Source organism: Amblyomma maculatum, chromosome 5 (assembly GCF_055883805.1).
Source record: "Amblyomma maculatum isolate TAMU_Amacu chromosome 5, ASM5588380v1, whole genome shotgun sequence".
In the NCBI taxonomy this organism is placed as follows: domain Eukaryota; kingdom Metazoa; phylum Arthropoda; class Arachnida; order Ixodida; family Ixodidae; genus Amblyomma; species Amblyomma maculatum.
Genome location: NC_139348.1, coordinates 139605129 through 139630468, shown reverse-complemented (window position 1 = coordinate 139630468; position 25340 = coordinate 139605129). Strand labels below are relative to the sequence as shown.

The 25340-nt window shown below is 45.1% G+C and overlaps 1 protein-coding gene across 1 annotated transcript in view; it reads right to left on the bottom strand.

The window, feature by feature from the left end:
• The window catches only part of GTPBP1 (GTP-binding protein 1), a 28819-nt gene extending 3630 nt beyond the window's left edge, over positions 1-25189 (bottom strand). Inside the window, exons 1-11 of the mRNA XM_084604500.1 lie at positions 25061-25189; positions 24157-24416; positions 17242-17350; positions 14860-15040; positions 13351-13603; positions 12789-12884; positions 11206-11444; positions 6492-6636; positions 4740-4922; positions 2616-2754; positions 1683-2015 (exon numbers count right to left, since the gene is read on the bottom strand). Coding sequence (XP_084460626.1) covers positions 1683-2015; positions 2616-2754; positions 4740-4922; positions 6492-6636; positions 11206-11444; positions 12789-12884; positions 13351-13603; positions 14860-15040; positions 17242-17350; positions 24157-24276 — 1798 coding nt within the window. The 5' untranslated portion in view covers positions 24277-24416; positions 25061-25189. The remainder of the gene's footprint in view (positions 1-1682; positions 2016-2615; positions 2755-4739; positions 4923-6491; positions 6637-11205; positions 11445-12788; positions 12885-13350; positions 13604-14859; positions 15041-17241; positions 17351-24156; positions 24417-25060) is intronic.
• Positions 25190-25340: the final 151 nt, after the last annotated feature.

Here is a 25340-nt window from a genome sequence, read left to right as displayed (position 1 = left end):
ACACTCTGAAATGCAGGATTCGGTGTTTTATGTGCAGCAGATGATTCAGCCACCTCCCGTTTGTGCCGCGTTGTTTAAAACAATCTTAAGCTGAATAAGTGACATGTTTCTATCAAACCTAAGGCAATTATATCCAAACCTCAAAGACCGCGAAAGCTGACGGCTCATTAGACTCGGAGCTTGCAAGAAAGCACTGTGGATTCTCATGCAATACTCAATCTCTTTGAAATTGACAATTTGGTCTCATCAATTCTGAATGTTGATCTGTCCATAACTCCAGCTCCACAGAATTGAAAAAAATGTGGCCCCTGTTGTTTCTTGCCAAATTTTCAGTTTTGTTTTTACTGTGCTCTGTACCATCATCAAACACTCTATATAGATCTTTTCAAACTCCAACTTCCTGCCGGAAATAATCATTTTTCCCAGAGTTGCTGTCTGCTCTTGTTTGTTCCCCGAGTCACCTGAAGAAGAATGTCAATGTCTGTCTGGACAAAAAAAAGAAAAAGGAAATGTGTTGTCATCACGACTAGCTAGTACCTGACTTGAGTGACAATAAATGATTGTGAGACAGGTTCTGCTGAGTATTCCACAGCAAATCAAACAAATGTGAACTTCATGACGAAGCTTGTGATCTTCCCAAAGAAATATAATGCATGAACGGAGAAAGAAAAAATGGCGGAGGAACCCAGCACATATAGTGGCATAAATTAAAATGCAGCTCTATTATTAAGTTTTACAGGCTGTTAATATTGTGCATAGCGTGCACATATATGTTGATCCTTCGTGCGTAATCTGCACCACCTTTCTCTAGTACTCGGCATAGCATTAATGACACTGAATCACCCAGCGCAGTCTATTAGGACAACTCGAGATGGTACTACTTTTTCAAATGCAAGTCATTTCACATTTATCTTTACTTTCTTAAGCATCACCTTTTAAGCACACTGTTAGTGAGACTAAGCCGTCCACTCACAAGCCACTGACAGCAGCACAAGATAGTGTCGCGCTACTGAGTGCATAATTTTGCACTGACCTTCACAACGTTCCAGATCTTTACTTCCACTTTCTCCTTAAAACAGAATGGAATGTAAAGTTCAACATCCCAGATCAACACATGAACAATGAGAGACACGGCAGTAGTGGGCTCTGGGAAAATTTCGAAAATCGCAGAATGTTTAACGTGTAGCGATAATTAAGACCGCCAGCGGCTGTACGTTTCGATGAAGGCGAAACCTCCATGAGAGGCGTCCATGTGCAGTGCGACGTCAGTACACGTTAAAGATCCCCAGGTGGTCCAAGTTACTCCGCAGCCCTTCACTACAGCTCCTCTTTCTCTCCTTCCACTTTCACTCACACCTTCCTCCCTTCCCTTATGGCGCGGCTCAGAAGTCCACAGTTCCTCTTGCTCTCTGCTTTCACTCCCACCTTCCTCCCTTCCCTTACAGCACGGTTCAGTTGTGCACGGAAAAAGTGTTATAGATACTGTGCCTTTCCATTCCTGTGAGCCAATTATAGTTATTATTACAAACAATATGTACATTTTTTTTTATCCTACATTCATTAGAAATGCAGCTGCCGCTACTGGGATTCAATCCCACGATCCCAAGCACTGTGCCACCACTGCGGCAGGTCTCTTGCAATAATGCTCGCAGCAATCATCGAACATCCGCCAGAGTACGCACCGTTCGCCTGCTCAGCTGGCAGGCCCTCGCCATTGTTCTCTGATGCTCCTACTTGGCCGCTGTTGTTCCTCGGTTGCTGCTGTTGCTGCTGGGGTTTGTTGGACATCTTGGCAACGCTGTGGTAGTGGCCGCCCCCCGGCACCGGGGGGAAGAGGCGCAGCACGTTGCCCACCGCCTTGGTGCGTCCCTCGCGGAAGACCAGGCGCATGCCCGGCCGCAGGTACTCCGGGTTCTTGATGAAGCGGAACCGCACCAGGGCCTTGTCGCCCGTGCGCAGGCAGTCGGTCGACATGGACAGGATGGAGGCGGTCTGGCGAATGCTGCCACAGTGCACTGCACAGGTCAGGCAGGGATAGTGAAAATGCTGCTGCTGGACGCCTTCAGTCGAGGGAGTTTTCAATGAGGGGTTACTTGGTTCCACAAGCAGTAATAGTACTAAAGATAAAGCTTACGAGGTCACTGCAGACACTTCATTGGGAGAATGTGAAAGCATAAGTGCTATCACGACCTTTTTACAATTTTATTTTGTACTATTTAACATGTTTATTATTTGTTTATTTTTATTAGTTATTTCCTGTTATTGTTTTTTTCTTATTTTTATTACCACTGCCATTAATTATTATTATCACTATTCATTAATAATTATAATCACAGCTAATTATCACTATAGTTTATTTTTCTTGCCATTATCATCACTTATCATTAATGACTCTATATTAATTCTAAATTCTTTATACCCAGACTCAAAACTCCCTTCTGGTCATGAGTGCTAACCTGATTGATGACGTCACATCCAGCGCCACGTTTTGATGACAGAGGGTATTATAAATAAATAAATAAATACTAACGCTTTCGCATTAATGAAGCAATGCTACTAGAGTAATAAAGGAAGGGTGAAATAGGAGAGGGATGAGGTGGTGGCATCACACTGACCCATGGCTTGGTAGCGCGGACTGATGGTGGTCGGATGGTGTAGCACCAGGATCTCGCCCTCAAACTCCCAGCACGATTTGGGCTCCAGCTTGGCTGACACCAGCACCATGCCCTTGCGGATGTCCGACCGCTTCACTTGCTACAGGGAAAGGGGAGGGACAGAGTTCAGGACAGAGGCACTAAGCGATCCTGTTAATTTCAACTTCATAATTGTGTTGAGGTAAAAAGCTTGACAAGTCAATCAATTGAAAACAAGAACTAACTTCCCTGTTTATAACAGCGCACAGTTTTCGACCCCCACTTCTTTGGCACAAGGACATAATAAATAAATCGATTAATAATTGCATTAGTAAACAAAACAGCCCAACCAGACCAGAAAAGTGAAAAATCTAATAACTAAATAAAGCAGTGTGGCTGCCATCACCTATTTTACGATTTCCAGTTTCTAAGCCCAAAGGTTTTCAAATCTGAAATATGTTGCGCACTGCGGACTGCTCTTCTTGAATGCTGAGCCAGTCCTGCCAAAGCTTACAGCTTGGCATGACAGACCTTTCAGCAGGTGTGATTACAGTACCTCAATACTGAGGAAGATATTTTTACGGGTGATCAATAGAAGGAAGCACGCTCTTGCAAAAGGCACCTAGTCGGCTAAAACTCAAGAAAAAAGCGGCAGGTGCTTCTCAAAAGCGATCACGCCGATTGATTTTCATGACGCTACAGTTAATCCAATAGAGCCGTGCAGCCCAGCCCCCTTTCACCTGCCACATCCTGCATTGCCACACAGCAAGTCTAAAGGAGTATCTCTGATGTCATAAGAATCAGTTTACGCCACTGCCTGTAGGCGGAGCGTGGCCCTTTGAGGGGTTAAAACCGCTTTTTCCCCGAGTTGTATCAGACTATACAGTGAAAGCTCGTTAATTCGAACCTTGATAATTCGAATTTTTGGATAATTCGAACTACACTACATGGTCCGGCCAAGCTCCATAGAGATCTGTGTATAAAAAAGCCCGCTAATTCGAACGCGAGTCGGTTCCGCTACGGATAATTCGAACTACGCGCCGCTGCGTCTAGGCGGCTTGGCGCACATCGCACGAAAAAAAAAAAAAAGTAAAAAAACATCTCCGCGATTGGTAGGCATAATTAAAGGCTGCGCACGTCCAAAACGGGGATAGAAGATGGAACCAGGTAAAGCTATGGAAGAGTGGGTAAAACTTAAATGGCACCATGACTGGCGTGGCGTGGCAGCTGGCCGGCAGCGTTGGAGAGAGGGGACGGCGGCCGCGGCAAGGTCAGTGCATGGCCGCGCAGCGGCGGCTGCCTGCTCTCTCTTCTGCGCAACCTTCGTAGCTCGCAACTAAATACTCGTTAATTCCAACCCTGTTAATTTGGAAATAGGGATGAGTACTGTCGGCACGGTTCCAGTCAACGCCCATAAAAGGCTGCGATCTCGGACAGGCACTATGGGTTAAACTTTTTTTTTTCGATAGCCATCTATCCTTCCACCCATCAGTCGTCAACGGAAGTACACACGCGAGTCAGCCCGCGATCATGACGCCGGCTTTTAGCACTGTTCGTTCCGATGATTAGAGTGGCAGTATAGGACACCGCCCACCCCAGCATGAGCGAACTTACTGAAAAGGAGGCTTGCACAACTGGACAAGCGCTGGCACTTTGCCAAGTTCGCTTTCCTCCCCCCTGCCGGAGCTAAAGTCAAAAGATAAACAGGCGCAGCATCTTGGCGCACTGCCAAGCACGAAACGGGGGACGCGCTAACGACTGACGCATTTATTATTATTATTTTTTTTTTTCAGATTCGTAGGCACGAACGGGGCTGGGTGGGTTCATTATGCGAGCGAGTTCGTTACACGACTAAATACTGTACATTTACCGTAATACAAATGGTTTTGGTCAGATTTTTCGAAGCCATTCGATAATTCGAACATCGGATAATTCGAACTTTTTTCCCGGTCCCGTGAAGTTCGAATTAACGAGCTTTTACTGTATACTGAATGCCCATATCCTGGCTCCAAGTCTGACCCACAAAGGAAAGGGAGCCGGGCAGCTTTTAACCGCTTGTGCTCACCATCCCTATCCCCGTTCAAGGTGGAACACAAAGTAACTGACCTTCTTGAGCGCAAAGGAGGCCGTCTGCCCGCTGTGCACCTCTTTGACAGGCATGCGCTTGCGGTGGATGGATTTGATCGCCACGGGCTGGAAATGGCCCAGAGGGTCCGGACCCAACAGCAGCACCTCATTAAGCCTGATGACACCCTTGAGGGTGGTGCCCGACACCACTGTGCCCACACCCTGCAAAACCACAACAACGTCCACCGCAATGCTCAAGGAAGTACATGCCGAATGGCACGCACAAAAAATAGGGAGGGGTACACAAAACTGGAAGGTAGAAAAAACAGAATATGTAAAAATGTGGGCACACACACACACAAAAAAAAACGCCACAAAGAACACAAAATAGGAGGCACACAAAAATGCAGGGGCATGAAGAATGCACATTAAGCACTGTTCTCCTATCAATCAATCAATCAATCAATCAATCAACCTTTATTTCCAAACAGGAATATACATAAAGGTATGCTCGTCAATCTGAGCACGGGATGCATATCACTGTGCAGTGGCAGTAGAATGTAGTCACATATTAAAATCACTGCACTTGTTTTACACAGTGAATTTAAACTGATTGTTAATTTAAACTGATGGTTTTTCCCCATCAGCATCGGCAAAAAAAAGAAAAAAAAAAGGTCTGCCTTTAAAATTCAAAAATACCTGCAAGAATTCAATACATGTCCTCTCTGCATTTTAACTACGGAGATCCAGCTACAAATCAGACAGCGAGATCACTGCCAGGCGAGACAGAAAGCCATGGCACATACAGCACAATTCTTATAAAACTGCAGACCTTCCAATAACTATCAGGGTGTGTAGCTTTTAGCCTACAGTAACTGCGAGGGGGAGCTGCGTGCCCCAATTCTCATCTCTAGAAGAGCTTGCCTGCCGAACCGCAGCGTAACATGGCACACTGGGAGCGAAAAAATTCCCAGTGGTTTAATATGCTTACACCGACTCATGCAAGAGCGATGTCCGCTAAGTGCATTTATGTTAGTGAATCTTTGGGTGATCCAGATCGAATTTCGTGAGTAGCCCGGGACAAATATGGATGTGACCATCGAACCGGCCACGGCCCATTGTAGCTGAATCTCAATTTTGCTCCAGTTAGGCCAAAGTCAATTTTGTGGTGACCCAGGCCAACTTAGGCATCTACTATTGAAGTGAGTGGGGTCCATTATATTCGGATACCAATTGTGATCCAATTTGGCGAATGTTAATTTTCGAATGACCCAGGACAAATTTTGTGGGTAGCCAGGGCCAACGGTCGAGGTCATGCCCACCACAGTGAACAGTGGTCATTATGATGGCTCATGGGTGAATGTGGTACACCATACTACACTTTAGTGTAACCCCAGGATACGCTGTTACTATGCTCGGCTCAAGGTCCATTCAAGGTCAGGCCTCACAAGGCAGCTTCGGCCATGAAATAAAGTTTAGCTCGTAAACATTTTCTCATATGCAGTCCAAAATTTCACAACATACATCTTAAGAACTTCCACTCCATCATCAAGAAGTGGTGAGGTCGTGTATATATTGTCCCAAGATCTCTGGCAAGGTACAGCAATTATAGAAGGTACTATAACACAGACAGGTTTTATATGTTACTTCTAGATGGTCCACCCATGGCAAAAAATTCTACACCAATATCTCCTGGCAGCAGTAAGGCAGACGGGCAACCTTTCTTAGTTTGACAGAACAACTGTCCGTCACATTCTAAGCCACATGGTAGGAATTGGAAACCTGACTCACAGGAACTGAGTACGTGTCATCCACTTGGAACTCCGCAGGTTCCGAGTCGAGGTTCGGCATGCGTGTGGACAGCAGGTTCAGGAACATCTTCAGCAGCAGCAGGTTCTCTCCAGTCACGTTAGACACCTGGAATATGGGGCATAACCTGCGCCCGGCACCGAATACACTTGTGAATGATGAACTTGTACATTTTGCTTTTACGCACTCCTATTATTTACGCTCCATTTCATAATAATGCTAACAAAGCTAGTATGTATCTTTTTACTGGCCACACATTGGTTAGTTTACAAGAAAGGAAAGGCGCAGTATCTGTCACACTCTTTGTGGACACCTCAACTGCACCATGAGGAAGGGAAGAAAGCAGAAGTGGCGACAGAAGAAAGAAAGAGAGACGGGGGGCCGTAGGAATATTTTCGGCCACCTGAGGGTTTTTAATGCGCACCACCATCACACACGGACAGTGAAACGCAGTTGCTGCGGTTGGGTTCAAAACTGGATAGTCCGGTTCAGTAGCAGAGCGCCCTAACCACTGCGCCAGCCCGGCGGGGGGGAGGCACTCTGAATGGTATACATGAGGAAGAGTGATAGAGTCAAACCCACTTATAACAATACATTGAATAATAACAATCGACAGCCACTGCATCGCCAGATTTGCCATGTGTCCTGTCGTAAAATAAACTGCATATTACAATGGTGTCATATTACATTATCGGTTACAACGATCATACTGTCACCAAAGGTAAACAAAAATGCAGAAATGCGGCGACCACAAAAGTGCACGTGTACATGGAGATGCCGTTAATGCCGATGCAGCAGACAAAAGAAGAATTTGAAGAATTGGGACAGAGCGCGTCGAGCCAATGCATTGGTTGTGTGCTCCAGGAAAGCTTGCATGCCGCGGAGATGCGGGGGAGGAGGGAGTGTTTCCTCACGTGGAAGAGGAGGGAAGGCGCAAGGCGCTGCTATTCACTGCCGTTTAAAGTGAGAGCTTTGAGCACTCCCCCTCGAAACCGCCCGTGGCCTAGGAAACTCGCGTCCTCTCTGCCTCTGCACAGTGGAGCAGTCCATTCTGAGGGTGCGCTGACCATGGTGCGCTGCACTATCCTTCCCTATTTGCTTTATCGAGGCCTCCTGCTTCGCGGTTGCACATGTTTTGAAGCAGGCGTGCAGCAGCGTTCGTGAACGTCTTTCTAGCCTGGCTCTCACGGTGTGCCATCATCATTGCCACGATCTTGCTGACCCTAGATTTTCTGTGAACAGCAATGGAGGATCCTCCTTCAGGAAGCGCGACACAACCAAAGTTAAGCAGAACATCGTACGTGAGCACAAGGACGGCGTAAGTGCGCAAGTTGGCCTGACGCAACTGACAGTATCGACAATAATTCACAATGCGCTCAAGATTAAAAACGAAAGCGACACCAGTGCTGCCCATACAATGGACGACGGCCGAAAAATGGTTCGACACGGGGCCTACAAAGGTGTAGAACGGGCGCTCCACCAGTGGTTCTTGAACGCCCGTGCAGCGAACCTGCCCATTGAGGCCCGATTTTAGCGGAAAAGGTGAACAACTTCGCATACATCCTGCCTGCGCATCGCTGATTTCCAGCCATATGGTGGTTAGATTCAACGGTTTAAGGAGAGACATGGAATCATCTATAAGGCAGTCATGGGCAAGGCAGGATCGCTCGATTTAGACGCTAGGCAGAAGTGGCTTGAGGAAACACTGCCCTGCATCCGAGAAGCATACGCAGACAGAGACTTGTACGATGGGGACAAGACTGCTATTTTTCCAGATGCTACCTTAGAAGACGCACACAATCAAAGGCGATCCCTATAAGGGCGGGAAACAAAACAATTTGCACGTGACCGTTTTATGCAGCAACAAGTGCTCCGCCTTCGTCATAGGAAAGTCCAAGAATTCCTGCCGTTTTCGTGGTGCTGTGAGGATCCCGGTTTGCTACCACCATAACAGGAAAGCATGGATGACGTGTGAGCTTTTCCATGAGTGGCTGGTCGAGTTTGATCAGCGGATGTAGTGCGAAGGAAGGAAGGTGGCATTGGTGCTCGACAACTGCACTGTGCATCAAACAGCTCAGAAGCTCTCGCACGTGCAAGATTTTTTTCCTCCCACCTAACACCACTGCAGGCTTACAGCCTATAGATGCAGGCGTGACTGCTTGCTTCAAGGTATAATATCACTGAATTGTTTTGAGCAGGCTTGCGTGAACCTCGTCATTTCTATCCGAGAACGCCGACCGGCGCCAGACCTGAAGATCTCGCTTCTGATGGCAGTGCAGTTCATTTTTGGAGCATGGACAGAAGCTCCTCCACCATCATGAACTGCTTCAAGAAAGTGGGCTTTGATGGAGATGCCGGCGACGCGGAAGGTCACTAAGCTCCTGCTGACACAACAATGACTGAACTTTGGTCTACAGTGAGCGGTAGTGATGACGACGTGTCGAGACTTGAGAAATTTTTACATGCCAACAATACAGTCGCGACAGATGAAGAGCTGACAGACGAGGCTATCGTCGTAGCAGCCACTGGCGTGTAGACAGTGACAGTAGCGACGATGACAATGAACCGGAATCTGTACAGGTTGCGTATCACTAGGAAGCTTTGAGAATGATAGACTCCCTGCGGGGCTTTGTCTTTGCTAAGAACCTTCCGCTGCAATATGTTCAGCAGTTCGGTGCCTTGAAGAAAGATGTCGGCCAGATTGCCGTGAAACAGACAACGCTTACTGACTACGGGTTTCTTCCCCCTACGAAATAAAATGTGTAAGCTAGCTCGTCCTAAGAACCTTTCGCTGCAATATGTTCAGCAGTTGGATGCCTTGAAGAAAGATGTCGGCCAGATTGCTGTGAAACAGACAATGCTTACTGACTACGGGTTTCTTCCCCCTACGAAATAAAATGTGTAAGCTAGCTCGTCCTAAGAACCTTCCGCTGCAATATGTTCAGCAGTTGGATGCCTTGAAGAAAGATGTCGGCCAGATTGCTGTGAAACGGACAACGCTTACTGACTACGGGTTTCTTCCCCCTACAAAATAAAATGTGTAAGCTAGCTCGTCCTAAGAACCTTCCGCTGCAATATGTTCAGCAGTTGGATGCCTTGAAGAAAGATGTCGGCCAGATTGCTGTGAAACAGACAACGCTTACTGACTACGGGTTTCTTCCCCAACGAAATAAAATGTGCAAACTAGCTCGTCCTAAGAACCTTCCGCTGCAATATGTTCAGCAGTTGGATGCCTTGAAGAAAGATGTCGGCCAGATTGCTGTGAAACAGACAACGCTTACTGACTACGGGTTTCTCCCCCTACGAAATAAAATGTGTAAGCTAGCTCGTCCTAAGAACCTTCCGCTGCAATATGTTCAGCAGTTGGATGCCTTGAAGAAAGATGTCGGCCAGATTGCTGTGAAACAGACAACGCTACTGACTATGGGTTTCTTCCCCCTACGAAATAAAATGTGTAAGCTAGCTCGTCCTAAGAACCTTCCGCTGCAATATGTTCAGCAGTTGGATGCCTTGAAGAAAGATGTTGGCCAGACTGCCGTGAAACAGACAATGCTTACTGACTACGGGTTTCTTCCCCAACGAAATAAAGTGTGCAAACTAGCTCGTCCTCATTAAACCTGTAGTTTATAACATTTTCTTTGTTTTTTGGCCTAACCCGTTATAACAATGATAGTTCCATGGCACTTCAATATTGGTATAAGTGGGTTTGATAGTAGGATGTTGTGCACATGCAACTTGCATGGCTTTCACAACACTGCATGCCAAGAGTGAACCCCCCCCCCCTTCCCAGAGTACAGAAAATTTCATATACTTGCCACACTGGCTTAACAAAGCTCAATTAAAGTAAAATCTCGTTAATTCAACCCCCATTAATTCCGAAATTTGAACCAGGACACGGTCATCTGAAACCCATGCAAGTTTATGGCATCGGGCGCTCATTAATTTGGACATGGGCAGACTTGCACCAGTTAGTGGAGTGGACGATGGTGCATGTTTTTTTGGGTAAGCATGAACTGAGAGAAAGCATCGCTGAATGTGTCATGCTTAGTTTGTTTTATGGCATTCAAACTTGAATATCAAATAGCAACTCAGCCTGTTAGAGCATGCTGCACTGGAAGGCTTAGGAAAATTTAGACCATCTGAGGTTCTTTAACATGTGCTGACGTAACGCACACACGAATGCTAGTGATCAGACTCTATCGAAACGTGGCCGCTGTGGCCGGAATGGAGTCGGTGGCAGTCTGTGACAGATAAGTGTTAGAGTTACCAAATATTTTAATGGACATGTATAAGTATCTATCTGATCAGGATTGAACACTTAGAATATATAGGTGGTACCTATCTATCCGTATCATATGATTATGCAGTTTTGTTTTTATTATATGTTATTATTATTATTATATTTATTACATTACATTATTATAGTATTATAGTTATTATATGACATCATAGGTAGGCAGACTCACTCATGAGTGCTCTTATTCTGCGAGTGTGAAGGGTGATAACGTGAGTGCGAGCAGTTAAGAGTGTCAGCATGCTTCTGGTTATAACAAGCTATACCAACAATGGCCATACACACCATAATCCTTGGCGAAAAAAACCTTCTGCAGCTGCCACTGCGAAGCAATACAGCTACAAACCGCCCATCATTCAACTGCCCTAAAAGCAAACGGCGGAACCGAGTCGCGTCACACACCTCTCAGAGACGAAGTTGGTGGCACAGACAACCACGTCGTCGGCAGAGTGCACCACTACGGGGATCTTGCGGCAGCCAGGCGACTTGAGGATCCGCACGAGCAGCCTCATGGTGTCCTGAAGCACGTTGGTCGGACACATGTCCATCTTGGTGACCACCACGAAGACTGGCACACTCAGGGCTAGCGCCAGGCCCAAGTGTTCCTTGGTCATGCCCACCACGCCTGCATTGGCACCCACCTGGAGGAGGGAGGACGGCCACGAGGAGAGAATGGCAAAATGTGGATTGAGATGCCCCGACGCGCAGAACGTAAAGTGCCGGACCAATTTGCAAATGAGACTCCTTGGCAAAAAAGAGGTCCAAGTTCGCATGCAGCACCGAAGACAATTGTCGGTGCCTCCAAATGCAGAAATGCCACGTTCTCCCTTAACGACCCGCGTCAAACACATACTTACGCCATTGCAAAGCTTTAACAGACGAAAACTTTTGTTTAGTGAGGTACAACAATGAGGTCAGTTGAGTCACCTTTCCATTTACTCAGCGCTGTAAGGAGTATTTAAAGGGTGGTTCAAAAACTGGCTCATATCAAATGCTTGCATCATGTATCAGTAGACACCGCTCAGCATTCATGCTGCATACACGATCGTAAAAACGAGGTCATAACTTATCATTTTTTTTTTAACTCCCGCTTTCATTGCAGCCTTTCCTTTTCCACTATTTTGCTCTATTTTATACCCATGATTGGGGAGCAAGAGGGAAAAGAAAAAAAAAAAAGGTTGACCGAGGTGCTTTGGCTGATGAAACATTTGTCAACGAAGCATGGTACAAGTCTGTAAACTTTATGTTCTTCCGACTTGGGCCGGTGTATTACTGGAAAAAAAAAAACAACAAAAAAATGCCGAAGCCTTTTTAATTGCTTCCAGTACTATGTATGGTAGATTAAAAATTTTTCTGGGATAGACGATAGGCAGTTACGCATCGATAAGTATCTTCAGCTTTCCTTATCCTCAGTGGAGCGCTCCCTTTTCAGTACCTTTCTAAGGCTCAGAGACAGATTACTAAACTAACAAAATTTGGTTTTCCACCGGAGTACTCGCATTCTTGAAATGAGGCATAACATCACCAAACAATAAAATGAAGAAAAAAAATACAGACGAGAAACATTAGCAGCAGAAGGGAATAACTCCAAGCAATTTATTTATTTATTATACATACTGTCAATCCACTGGGCGGGGGATTTAGACAGGTACAGTAGCACCGACAGACATAGACAAGGAAGGAAATGAACATGCTACTGTACCTGTCTAAATGGATTACCGACAAGCCTAACAAAAGAAACCTCGAGCAAGTTTGATGACTTTTTCACCCAAAGAAAGATGCTAAGAAAACCAAACCACACAGAGGCAAGAAGGAAATGAGAAAGTCAATGCCCACACTTACGCCAGTGCATATCTACCCGTGCTGCAGTGCGACACTCGAGAGCGTTCGCTCTGCACACTCAAAGGTGCGGTCACACTATCTGTGCAAGCACGACACGGCGTGCGCATTTCGCAAAGCACAGAGCAGCATCTACGGCCGCTCACCATGAGCATGGTGAAGTCGGGGGCGTGGCCGGTCATCCCGAAGATGGTGGTCTTCAGGTAGCGTTCGTGGCCCGCCAGGTCGATGAACGTGATCACCTGCGAGACAGCGACAAAGGTCACATAGCTCGGTGGCACCGCAAAATCACTAAATGTGATGGCAATCTAGTCCGCCCTCACCCCCCCACACTGTGAACTAGTGTCAAACTGCCCAACATGCACTCATTGATTTGCGATGATGGTAGCGATGTGCTAGACTATTGGGTCACTTGTTTGATAGAGAAGCCGTATAAAGACAGAAAATGCAAAATACATCTGGCAGTCCCTTCTTACTAAAACAACGCTACTTTATTTTTTGGCCACCTGCACCAAACCGCAGGGCATTACAATGGGGCAGTTACAAATGCTAATGTCTGTACAAGACAAACTGATTATTTAAATCAGAAAAAGAAAAGAGTAGCTGGAGAGGAGGCAAACTGTTTCAAACTCAAAGATTTGACCGATACGTAATAAGACATGCCTAACAGAGTCACTGTGGATTACATTGTAGATGGCATTTGCCAACCTTAGAGGATTGCTCGCAGATGCGCATCCAGTCCAGCTGTCCCCCGTGTGGATCCGGCTGGTTCACAACGTTGCCGCGCGAGTCAAAGCCCAGGATGTCGTTGCCCACCGAGGAGGTGCGGCCAGATTCGGCCTCGTGCTTGTGCCGGAAAAGCCGCTGCCGCGCCAGGCCTCGCCCGTTGTCCAGCTCCCCGTGGGTGAGCACACCCAGCAGGGTGCTCTTGCCGGCATCCACATTGCCCACCACGGCCACCCTGTGAAGTGACACCCGACAAAAACATTGTGACGCCCGACAAAGGTTGTCCACAAGCTTGCATTCCAAACTTCCAGGGAGGTAAGATTCTCGAAAGTGCAGTTGATTACTGTTTAAGGTCTCGCTGTATTGTATTTACTTTCCTCTCGTTCTCGTGTTCTTTGTCTGGAACTAGCCATGACCAATCTTCCCTGTGAGCTCAAAAGGAAATGAAACAAACAAAATGAAATCACAAAGGCAATAATACAGTTTCAAAGCTAGTGATCCCCCATTTCTCTTTAGAATTGACATCTCGCACTTTGCACTCATGACCGGAGAATGCAATGTTCTACTGCAAAGTGTTGAGTGTGTCTAACGTTACCTGTTGAATGTTATGCGCACGACTGCTTTCTGATTTCGAGTTACACAAATGCACTACCATGAGCAGAAACGAAGCAACCCTGCCAGTGCATGCTGGAATCATGCTAAACCGCATGTTTGGCATGATAACACATTATGCGGAAAGACGGATCATGTCCACACGCAGTTTGACATGATCTCGGCATGCACTGGCAGGTCCCTTTTACTTTTGATACAGTAGTAATGCTTGAAAAAATTTTAGAAAACAATGTGCATTGAAGAAGGAATGAAATAATGAAATACACGGAAAGAGCAAGTAAGCTGTATGGCTAATATTAAAAGAGGTAAAATGCCACCATTTCTTTTAGAAGCTATAACTCAGACACGTGGCATGAGAATTCTGTCTCTGACTCTCGGCTCCTTGTTTTTAACACTGTGGTAACCTTCGAGACCTTATAATTATTATAAAAAGAACCAAATGCACCTTCCATTAAAACAAGCAGAAAATGCAAGAACTCTAAAAGCAGCGCATCTACGCCCGCTTTGTGAAGGTTCTCAAAAGAACCAATTACACGATCGCAACATTTCACCACGTAAAGTGACTATCGATAAGAGATTTTCAGAATGAAAACCCAGAATAATAGGTATTCTCCAATAAATATTTTGATGGTCCCCGAACATTAATGTTCCATGAAAACATTAAAAAAAAAGAAAAAAAAGAAAAGAAAAGATGCAGGACGAGAAAAGGAGGGTCAAATCAATGCTGGGCATAAAATTGATTTATTAGCAGCACTCCCCTAGCACCAACACAGAACATTCTACTAGTCTTAGTATGCCTGTCTCAGCTGAGTATTTTCAATCTGCCAAAACATACGCCAGTGACGATTTGCAACACTTCAAAACTACGCCTATGCTAACCTGACTTCCACGAAGTCGTTCTCCTTGGCCCGGCGTCGGACTAAGTACTCAGCAACGAGTCCATCACTGGTTTTCCTCTCCCGCAGCTGGACACAGTCGCACTCCAGCGTCGCGGCCATGCTTTGTAACGTTGCCACCGAGGCGGCCATCTCTTCTGGCGAGAGCCCAGCATCGCCTTGTCCTGAACATATGCGCATGCAAAAGGGACATCAACTCCTCAAGTCTGACAAGTCTGACAGATCCTACCCAAAGCCCAGGTCTTTATCAAAATGGTAGGTAAGATATAGCCATAGATTAAAACAGTCATTCATCAGCTCAAAGCCTAAGTTGTCTTGGCAGCATCGTGATATTGGTCCATTATCAATTGACTCTTCCCAAAATCCACAAACTATATATGCAATGCCACTTTGCCGTGGCTCCATCTATGAATCACAGGACTATTGTTATTGGTGTCCACAGATTTATAGCACCATATAAGAACCCCAAACCTCCTTCCAGCTTGATCAGCACCAGCTACTCCAGCTACGTGTTGAGTGTGACGAGCCCATTCCCCCCCATCACAGCGTAAAATTAGCAAAATAGGTCCCTTTTCCGGTAATCAAATCAGTGGCACAGCGTCGTTCATCTCACAAAGATGTCCAAAGATGCTGCTTTCAAATGTTATTAGTACCAACATTCTGGTTACTAAAACTTCAGGATGTTTTTGCCGATTGACTGCATCAAGAAGATGCTTAAGTTTTAGCACCACATGCAGCCAGCTATCCTTCAATTCACATCTTTTCACACCCTCAGTAGGGAAGAATAAAACGGAAAACAGCAAAAAAATACCACACAGTGCATTGCTGCATCTCTTGCATTTCCTTTCTGGTAGCAGAACACAGTTGTGGCTAAGACCCCCCTTCCCCCCCCCCTGCTTTTTATACATAATGCAAGACTTTCGATTCAACTCAAGTCACTGAAAATCCACACAAACACAACCTGAAATATGTAAAAGTTCCAACGTTGGGGCGCTTTACATGGCCCTATATGCTAATAACTAAGGACGTGCACATAACTACGGGTACATGCCTTAGTTCCATCATAACAGTTTTGCAGAAAACCTTTAAAATAATAAACAAGCCAGCAAACCGATCAGGTAATCCTTTGGTGACTCAAGAGTTAGCTGCAGCTCCCTTTAATTGGCAAACAGATAACGACTCAAAAGTTTAAGAATCTAAGATGAGAATTTCAGTATGAAAGCACTAATTAACGGCCAAACCCAGCCACGAATCTTATGTGAAGCCTCTGCTGAGCTAAAGGAAGAAAAAAAAAGAGTGCAGCAGACAGAAACCCAGGAAATCGCACTTGCCAACCTGATGAGGTCGAAAATAGGCACTAACAAGGGGGGTGGGGGGTAGGGGAAGGATGTGACCACAATGAGTCCTTTGGCATGGATTTTGCGGTAGCAGATTTTACTATCAAAAATATGTCGGACTAGTCCTCCAGACCGATGACTCTTCACCGGCAGCAGGCTTCAGAAGGTTGTGTTGCACGTTGATGAGCGGAATTCAGTTGTAGTTTCAGTTTCAAATCCCCTTTGACGGCGTGAAAGATGTTGCATCCACATGCTGTGCGAAAATGCAAATTGTTTGCCTTTTCTCCACGTCAAAAAGCACAGAAATTCCGCAATCGCAAAAACTTCTGAAAATACATCTTCATGGGCCTTGACAGCTCCACGACTTCAAACATACGAGAATTCTAACTTCACGCTATGCACCGCACATAGGCATCAGGCATTTTAGCCGACCATAAACACAAGCAGCTCCAAGTGCAAACACGGAAATGTAACCGGCTACAGCTACTTTGGCTTTGGCTTCATTTGGCTTTGATCAGCTGCACAGCCGATGGTGCTAGTGCGGCATGCAGGCAAAAAAGAAAGCGCTTCCTCCATGTAGTGTGGCCTTTGACAGTGATGCTGGTGGTTACAATACAGCTGCAGGTACCGAGGTGCTAGTTTCACATGAACCATTCTTGCGGAAGCGGAGGCAACTTATTGGGAGGTATTGAGCAGTAGTCATACAACCTTTCTGTTAAGTGCGAAAGTAGCAGTCTCCTGGGAGAATGGCTAGGGTTCAAAGGCATGGAACATTCTTGTGGGAAGTGAGCATAGAACCTCATGGCTATCACCACAAGGTTCTAAATTACTACAAAATGAACACAGTAGAAAGGGCAGCAGAATTCTTAATGGATTGTGTGTACACATAAGTGCATACAAGCAAGAGGTCTTTAGTACATCGAACACCGCAATATTTTGTACGATACAGAGTGCCACTCCAGGATGTGCACCGTTACTGACCCAAACATCCTCGTTACAGACTCACTCCGTTCTCATGGTCTCCTCACCTCCAGCTCCTATCTCGTAGATCACTTCTCCATGTCCCTTTCGTAACCGCTGCGACAGCTGCCTCTGCAGGGCATCGTATTGCTCCTCAGACGGGCTGACCAGAACCGTCTGCGAAAAAAACAAATTACAACCCTCAGGCCATCATTCAAACACAAAGAGAGGTGCAACAATGGTGTAGCACACAAAGAAAAAAAAGCACACAAATTAAACTAAGACCCAGGCTTACCACAGAAAGGCAGGGACAAACAAACTGAACAGAAAGGGCCTGTCTTCACATCATTTATTTGTGCTCTTTTTTATTTCAAGAGCACTCAAGTTTTATCATTTTGTGCTCTCTCCAGTGCATCTGTCAATAATAATAAAAAAATGTTCCTTCCACATAGCCTATGATGTGCTTTTAGTGTCTGCCACTAGATGACACCACACTTTTAAATTTCTTGCACGAAGCGGCGACCACGAATGCCCACCGCTCATAGTTTTCAGCATAGGAATACATAAAAACAGGCTCATGCCCTGATAAAAAAAAAAAAAAAAAAAGAAAATTGCATTTCCATTTCATTCCAAAAATACTGAGACACCTATAATAGTGTTCGGTCCGCTTAACGGGGTCTGCACCGAAAAGCGACAGAGTGATTGATGTCAGGTCCGTTCGATTCAGCTGCACTCTGCACCACTTCCGTAAAGCAGCGCCAGTTCCAGCAGTTCAGGTGCAGCATCGGCACCAGCTGCTTCCAAACGAAGTGCAGGGCGGGCCGTCTGCTAGCCTTGGCATCGCCAACAAGCTGCGGTCGGCTGTGTGCAACTCGCGTCAGCCGACGTCAACGGCCCGGTTAACTTGATGAATTTTCAATTAGCACATGACAACGAAGGACGAATGAAGTGGCTGGGCTAAAGCCAAAAGGACGCTCAGTTGTGGATGTGTCGGGAAGCGACCGGAAAGTCCGATGTTGCAAGGAGATATATCACATAGCAACATGGAATGTAAGATCTATGACGCAAGGTAAACTGGATGTCGTCAAGCGAGAAATGGACAGATTGAACATTGATATCTTGGGTATCAGCGAGCTCAAGTGGACCGGAACGGGAGAATTTAACTCCAGCGACCATTATGTCTCTTTTGTGGGCACGGAGAAAGATTTGATGTTGGGAAAGGTTGAGGGTCGCCGGAGAAGGGGTAGGCAGCGAACGCGTTGGTTAGATGGCATCCTCGAGGCACTGCAGATGAAGTTATGTGATGTTAGGAAGATAGTTAGAGACCGGAAAGCGTGGCGTGACATGGTCCATAGGGTCACGAAGAGTCGGACACGACTGAACGACTAAACTGAACTGAACGAAGTTTTGCCATTATCCAGCCGCGATGCTTTTGACCTGTGCGTTGTAATTTAAACAGCACTTAACGAGAACACGATCGAGTTCGCCAAGGTAACGGCTACGCATACTCAAGAAGTAGACACACGCATGTGGTGTGATGCATGCTGATTATATACTTCAATCATGACCGTGCGCTTCGATCGCCGGCTGCCGTAAAAGGTGCATATATATGCATATTGTAAGGTAACGCGAAGGTCGGACTTGGGGAATCAGGCTTTATTACAGACCTGAAGCCTTGGTCGCACACTGCAGCCAAACACACTCCGCGATGACGATGGGTATCTACAAGAGGGAGCAGGATGAAGATGAAGCAGCACGTTCAGCAGTGTGGAAGATGAAGCGCCACACAGTGCTCACACTATATATATGCATTTGCACAAGATATACTTAATGTGGCGTGCTATTTGAAAATCTTAATGTTTGGGATGATTAGCGCCGTTGATCTGAGCAGCATATACACAGGCGATAGGATTCATTCATTCATGAATATGCGATGCGTGCAAAAGCCGACGACCGCACGTGATCGGCTATCTGTAAATTATACTGCCACTCACATAAATCGGCGCCAACATGCCGAATAAGATCAATTTTCAAATAGCATATTGCAATGAAGCGTTGACACGAACCAGCCTCGATGTATGCGTATGCGCACCATGCGGCAGCTGGCACAAAGTGCAAACAAACTTCAATCACGATTAAAGTCGGTATGAATCATAATGCATGCATGTGCTTCTACTTGTTAGACATGGTTTGAAGTACGCGTCAATTCTTTGGCAAACATGGGCACCGTTCTCGTTGACGAGTGGAATAACTAGGGTTGCTTCACTGTTTATCACAACACGCAAGCCATCGTTGCGCAAGCCGCCGCCTGTTTTCATGTGGCGGCTGCAGCTGCACTATTTCGGCACTGACCGCTGAGGAGGTGCACAGTTTGCTGAACTTTTCATGAACTCTACCTGCACGACGTCTGTACTTTTTGAAACGAACGGCATGGTGCAGAGGGCGCCATCTTGCATCGGTGAAACAAATGGCGAAGTGCAGCACCGCATGAACCAGTTCACGCAGTGCAAGTGAAACGAACGAATCTGTTGAATGATCTATTACCTACCTGCAAACATCTTTTACATAGGTTACGTAGCACCAGACATATCAAGGGTTAAAAACATCCTCCTTTTCTCTCTCAACTCATCCAGTAGAAGGAGCCGCAAAAGGAATTGAGCATACTAGTCAAAACCCACCTCAAAACCATTGGCTAAGTTTCTTACTGTTTTATTTTTGGCCGCAAGATTTTCTGACTAATAGAATGGAGAAACTGCAAGTGACCATTCGGGGACTAAACAGCACCACACAATTACTTTTAAAAAATTACAGGGACTTGAATCTTTCTACATGCAGAAAAGCGAAAGCATGCGAGTGCTGGGCCTAGTTCCGTCATGAGCTCGTTCTGCATTCCGTTGGTTTCTTGATGTGTACGAGCTAATCTTTGCTTGAATTACTTTATTTTATTATCTTTCCTTTTTCTCTGTTTATCCCCCTCTGTGGGTGGGCATCTTCTAGTTAACCTCCCTGCTATTCTGTTCTTATGTTTCTCTATATTATTGATTTACCTGCTTATGTAACATCTAGAGTTCGACGTTTCGCAGATTACTGCGTAATTTACCGTAACATATTTAATGACAGTGACCGCTAATGTGCTTATCCTGGTTAATGACTTTACACCTTTCTAAAACAAAACATATCTTTGTTATTTTCTACTTTTTTTCCTTGTTAATTTTTGGTTCTTCAATTATTATTCTTTTCTTTCTTCTTTTTATTTGTTTACCGTAACATATTTAATGACAGTGACCGCTAATGTGCTTATCCTGGTTAATGACTTTACACCTTTCTAAAACAAAACATATCTTTGTTATTTTCTACTTTTTTTCCTTGTTAATTTTTGGTTCTTCAATTAATATTCTTTTCTTTTTTCTTTTTATTTGTTTGCTTAAGTTTTTACCTGTTGCATTTACTTCACTTATCGGTCATATTTTCCTTTTCCTCGAAACCCACCAGCGTCTTTACGCTAGGCAAGAATTATGGACATGTTCACTTGAAGTCGGCATAGAATAGTGTTAGTGTGCTTGACTATGACGAGGAACGATGGCGGTTCGAGTCAAGGCATAAACAAGATTTTGAAGCAACAGCTTCATTACGCTACCTCGGGCAGCCGTTGCGTACACTGAAGTTTTCAGCTTCAAGTGACCTTGACAAATACTGAGCCTTTCCTTTGTTATAAATCAATTTGCAACTGAAGCTATAAGTCCACTAAGCTAGGTAGAGCCGGTGTTCGAGTAGCACTAAATTTGACCTTCAAGTGACCTTGACTTAAGTTAGGGTGTCCATGATTCCATGGTGTCCACCCAAAGTATATTCTGTCTTTCTTTACACAAAACCTAAAGTACTCGGATTCGAAGTACTAGGATTCGGTGGAGGCAAAAGGAACAGGCGCCCCTGTGTCCTGTGATGTCAGTGCAGGTTAAAGATCCCCAGGTGATCGAAATTGCTACGCAGCCCTCCACTCTCTTTCCGCTTTCACTCCCATCATTTGTAAAGTGTGCCACGGGTGCGGTTCATGAAATCCAATCCACTGAACTGTGGACGCGCATATGTTGGCCAGACAGGACATTGCATGAATGAAGGCGAAGGGGAGCATGCTCGGTCAATTTGGTCTTAAGAAGAAGCAAACTGCACTGCATGCAAAGGTTGCGAGCCACAGCACACGAGCAAAGACAAAGTAGCCCTTGAGCTTTTAGAAGCATACATCAAAGTAAAAGGAGAAGATTGCATCAGTGATACTTCTGTAACGCTGCATAATGCGGAAAACAACTTCCTGCGCAGCTCTTGTTGACATTTGTGCAGACTTGATTTGCCTTCTCCCTCCTCCTTGTGCCTTAAAGGGGGAACCCTTTAAGGCACATGTACACACTGCCCTATTTAAGGACCTACCCATATCAATAAAACAGTTGATAGTTTCTTGCTGTGCTTGTCTTTTATGTGTGTGCAACTCCTCATTTACAACATGACTCTCATCCCTTATGGCTGGATTCAGCTGTTTACAGAACAAGTGCGACAGATACTGCACCTTTCCTTTCCTGAGAACCAATTATAAGAAAAATTATGAAATGACACAGAGTGAAAAGGCGATGTTACAGAGGTTATAGCTGCCACACTCACAGCTTTCGCTCTATCACTAGGTTCAAACCATGCTTAAACCCCCACAATTTTTTTTCGCTAATGAATGACAGCAGAATGCGGACACACTGTCCCCACATCCTGTCCACAGCGCTATGCACAGCTCATGGTGGCATGCCCAGATAACATTCACTTTTCTTTCTCATAAGGCAAGAAAGGCTTTTACCTTAAAAAACAGCACTTGCTAACTACGGGCAATGATACGCGACATGTGTATCACTCCATTGAACAGCTAACAGAATCCATTTTTGATATCTAGTTACCAAACAAGCCAGATACATCAAAATCCTTGAGCTTATGATTTGGTCAGATGGTTAGCTGTTTGTTACGGTAATCAGAGAAGCTTCAACAGCAGACTGCTCTTTGTAATAGAGGAATTGTGTGCGCCAGTTACTGTAGACTTGTGTATGACTGCAGCCCTGTGCACTGCAAACAAGTGCGCTACTTTTCTAAAAGTACAAAATAAAAACAAAAATACTGATTGAAAACGTCAAAAGCAGGCTGTTCGTTCAAGTACAGCTTGTGACCAGCAAATGATTGCCGCCCTCCATTTGTGCCTCCTGAATTCATTTCTCTAAACCTTCCCCACATTTAAAGGGAACTGCAGAGATACAGACACACGCAATGTTTTAAGACTTTCCCGTTGAATGCCATGGCAGCCCTAGGATATAAAAGAATTTTACGCTCATGCCTAACACTATCAGAGAGGATATAAGACAAATGTTCAACGACAGCTGCTGCAAGCAACACCAGAAATTTGTCAGAGAATCAGTTTATTTGATTTGATTTGAAAGCTGTTGCAGTGAAAAATCACACTTAGCTAGGTTCACATACATCCTCCTACACTATGGACAGTTACAAAACCCAAGCAACCACCACCAAAGATGGTTGTCACCTCATTGTACCCTAGTGCAGAGCCTGTGGCAATAAAAATAAGGTAACTAAAACTATTGCTGACTGGAAATACATCTCATCTCATCCACTGGTTCCCGATAATGAAACACACAGCTCCAGAACATCAAACTCTCTTTAATGCTATTTATCTAATATATTTCAATTTGGGCCACTGCAGCACTATTTTTGCTGCATTGCTGATGTCGCATGCAGTGTACGTTGAGCACACTTCAGCGACATAAGTATTTGCTCCAAGCAACAGCAGCACAACCACAGCAATCAGTGATCAGTCAACGTTTCAGCCATTTTGTTTCACTTAAAACATCATGTGTGTCATCAGCTGCTCCCATCTAAAATTTAAAAGGGAACACACATTTGCATTTGAACAAAGATTGCAGAGAGCATGAGTGAAGAGCACAATATTGTTTTTGCTCAATATATAGCCTTCATCTGGACAAATAATGACTGTCAGACATCTTCAAGTTCAAGCAGAGGTGACTGCAGAATTTGTTCTCATTTACAAGCTTAGTTCCTTTTATATTAAAACTATGCATACAATTATCCTCTAAATGAATTCTAAATCCACTAAGCCAACTGCCGCTGCGAGCCAGCAGGGTAATTTGCAACTTAGAGGTGCAATATTGAGTCCTACCATTGAAAATTTGCTGCCTAATTGAATTTTTTAAACCAACTGATAAAAACAGAATACACTGTATGTCATCTGATAAGTTGCATCTAGAAGTAATGACTGCAATGCACGCAACTGTTAGTAATGTAATTAAGATTTCTTTGGAGATGTTTTGGTAAACAAGATGTTGTTAGTGGCCCTGAAAATGTTCTTTTGCACTTCCATTTATTATTATTTTTGGTTTAAATAGCTTCTCAAGATGCAGAGATAGAGCCTTTGACAAAAGAGATTGCCCACACAGTAATGACATGCAATCCGCACCGTTACTTGCATAATTGACTATTGTAATCATGCCAAACCCAGGGAAGAACAGAATTTTCAACAGATAAAATTTGTGTTGCAAAAATGTTAAATTCTGCATCTATTCAGCATGTCAAAACATACTCAGTGTCTCTTCTTCTAGATACAACTCCCAAGCAGTTTATTAAAGTAATAAGCTCTGCTTACTAGCACCAAACCCTCGCAATTCTTACGTCAGCTTCCGATTTTCCATGTATGTAAATAGAGTATGCACTACGGGAGTGTTCCGACATGAAACTACAACAAAGAAACATGTCTGTCGTGTATGTAAATGTGTTATACTACGGGTGTGTTCAGATACGAAACTATAACAAAGAAACGTCTGGCGCGTACGAGCTTGTTGTTTACTTCGCCATTCAATGTCATTCCTGTCAAATTGCAGTCTGTACACTTCATAAAAAATGTAGAGCGTCAAAACGGTAAAACTAGCCTTTTCGTTGAGTCCATCACAGTCTATCTTGTCTTCTCCAGCGGTCGGGGAATGATTGGGAGCGAAGAGATCAATCACCGACTTTGCCGTGTTGGGCGTCTGATCCACGATCGCCGACATCTCGGTAAGCACTGTCCTCGCACAGTTCTGCAATTGCTATTTTTCTCACAACCTATAGGCACACACTCGAAACCGCACAAAGCTTTATAAAGAGAAAGCCCGTAAAGATAAAGCCATCGCCTCGGACGATCGTTGCTCACCTGCGGGGAGAGAGAAAGCAAACCACAGCAGCACGGTAAGAAACGATAAACAAAAAAGGATTAAAAAAATGAAGCGCGCGAAAGTGCCCCGCGCCGCAGGGACGAACGCCAGGAAAAACAAGCCCCGAGATGAGAATGCACTGCAATTCTCTTAGCCTGCGAGCTTCCCGTGGTACGAGAGTCGTCGATGCCAAACAAACCTTGGCATGACATCACGCATGAGATGAGAAATCGAATAGCAAACGAGCGCGCGAATTTCGTCAGTCATCCAGTGGCCGCTTAACAACAAGCGAGCCTCCAAGTGAAAGGACGCGCTCAGCCGATAACTTTCCCTGACGCCCGGAAGAAGTAAAAGAAAGAACTCCGGTGGTTCGATCGCACGCACGTTTCACCAGGTCACGATCGGGGAAGAGATTAATCGGAGAAGCGTATCCGCTACCGTTCTGACAGTAGACGACGCGCTCGAAGTCGTCAACTCGGGTTACGATCCCAGCCATATTGGCGCGACGAACGCGTTCATATGCGTGACAACACAGCACAGCATTAGCGCGCATCCTGCTTCTGCCGCGGCCGGGAGCGCCGAGATCACCGCAGTAATGACATTTCGCGGAACCCGAGAGCAAACTTGTGCTTGCAAAACTTACAATGCTGTCCGTGAAAACGAAACGCGCTTTGCCTGGTTTCTCTTTGAAAATAAAAACTTGCTTAGACGACACTCCAACGTCACCAGACGCACTCCACGCAGTCCGAAAGCGCACCTATGGAAGCCACAAGCCACAACACCGCAAAGCCGTCAACCCGTTACGTCAACAAATAAGAGATAGTGGAAGAGAAAGTGAACGCATGTAAATAGTTAATGTATTTCAGGGAAATTTTTACAGCCTCAAACAGGAAGGACGTATAAATTTAAGCGCTTTACTAGAG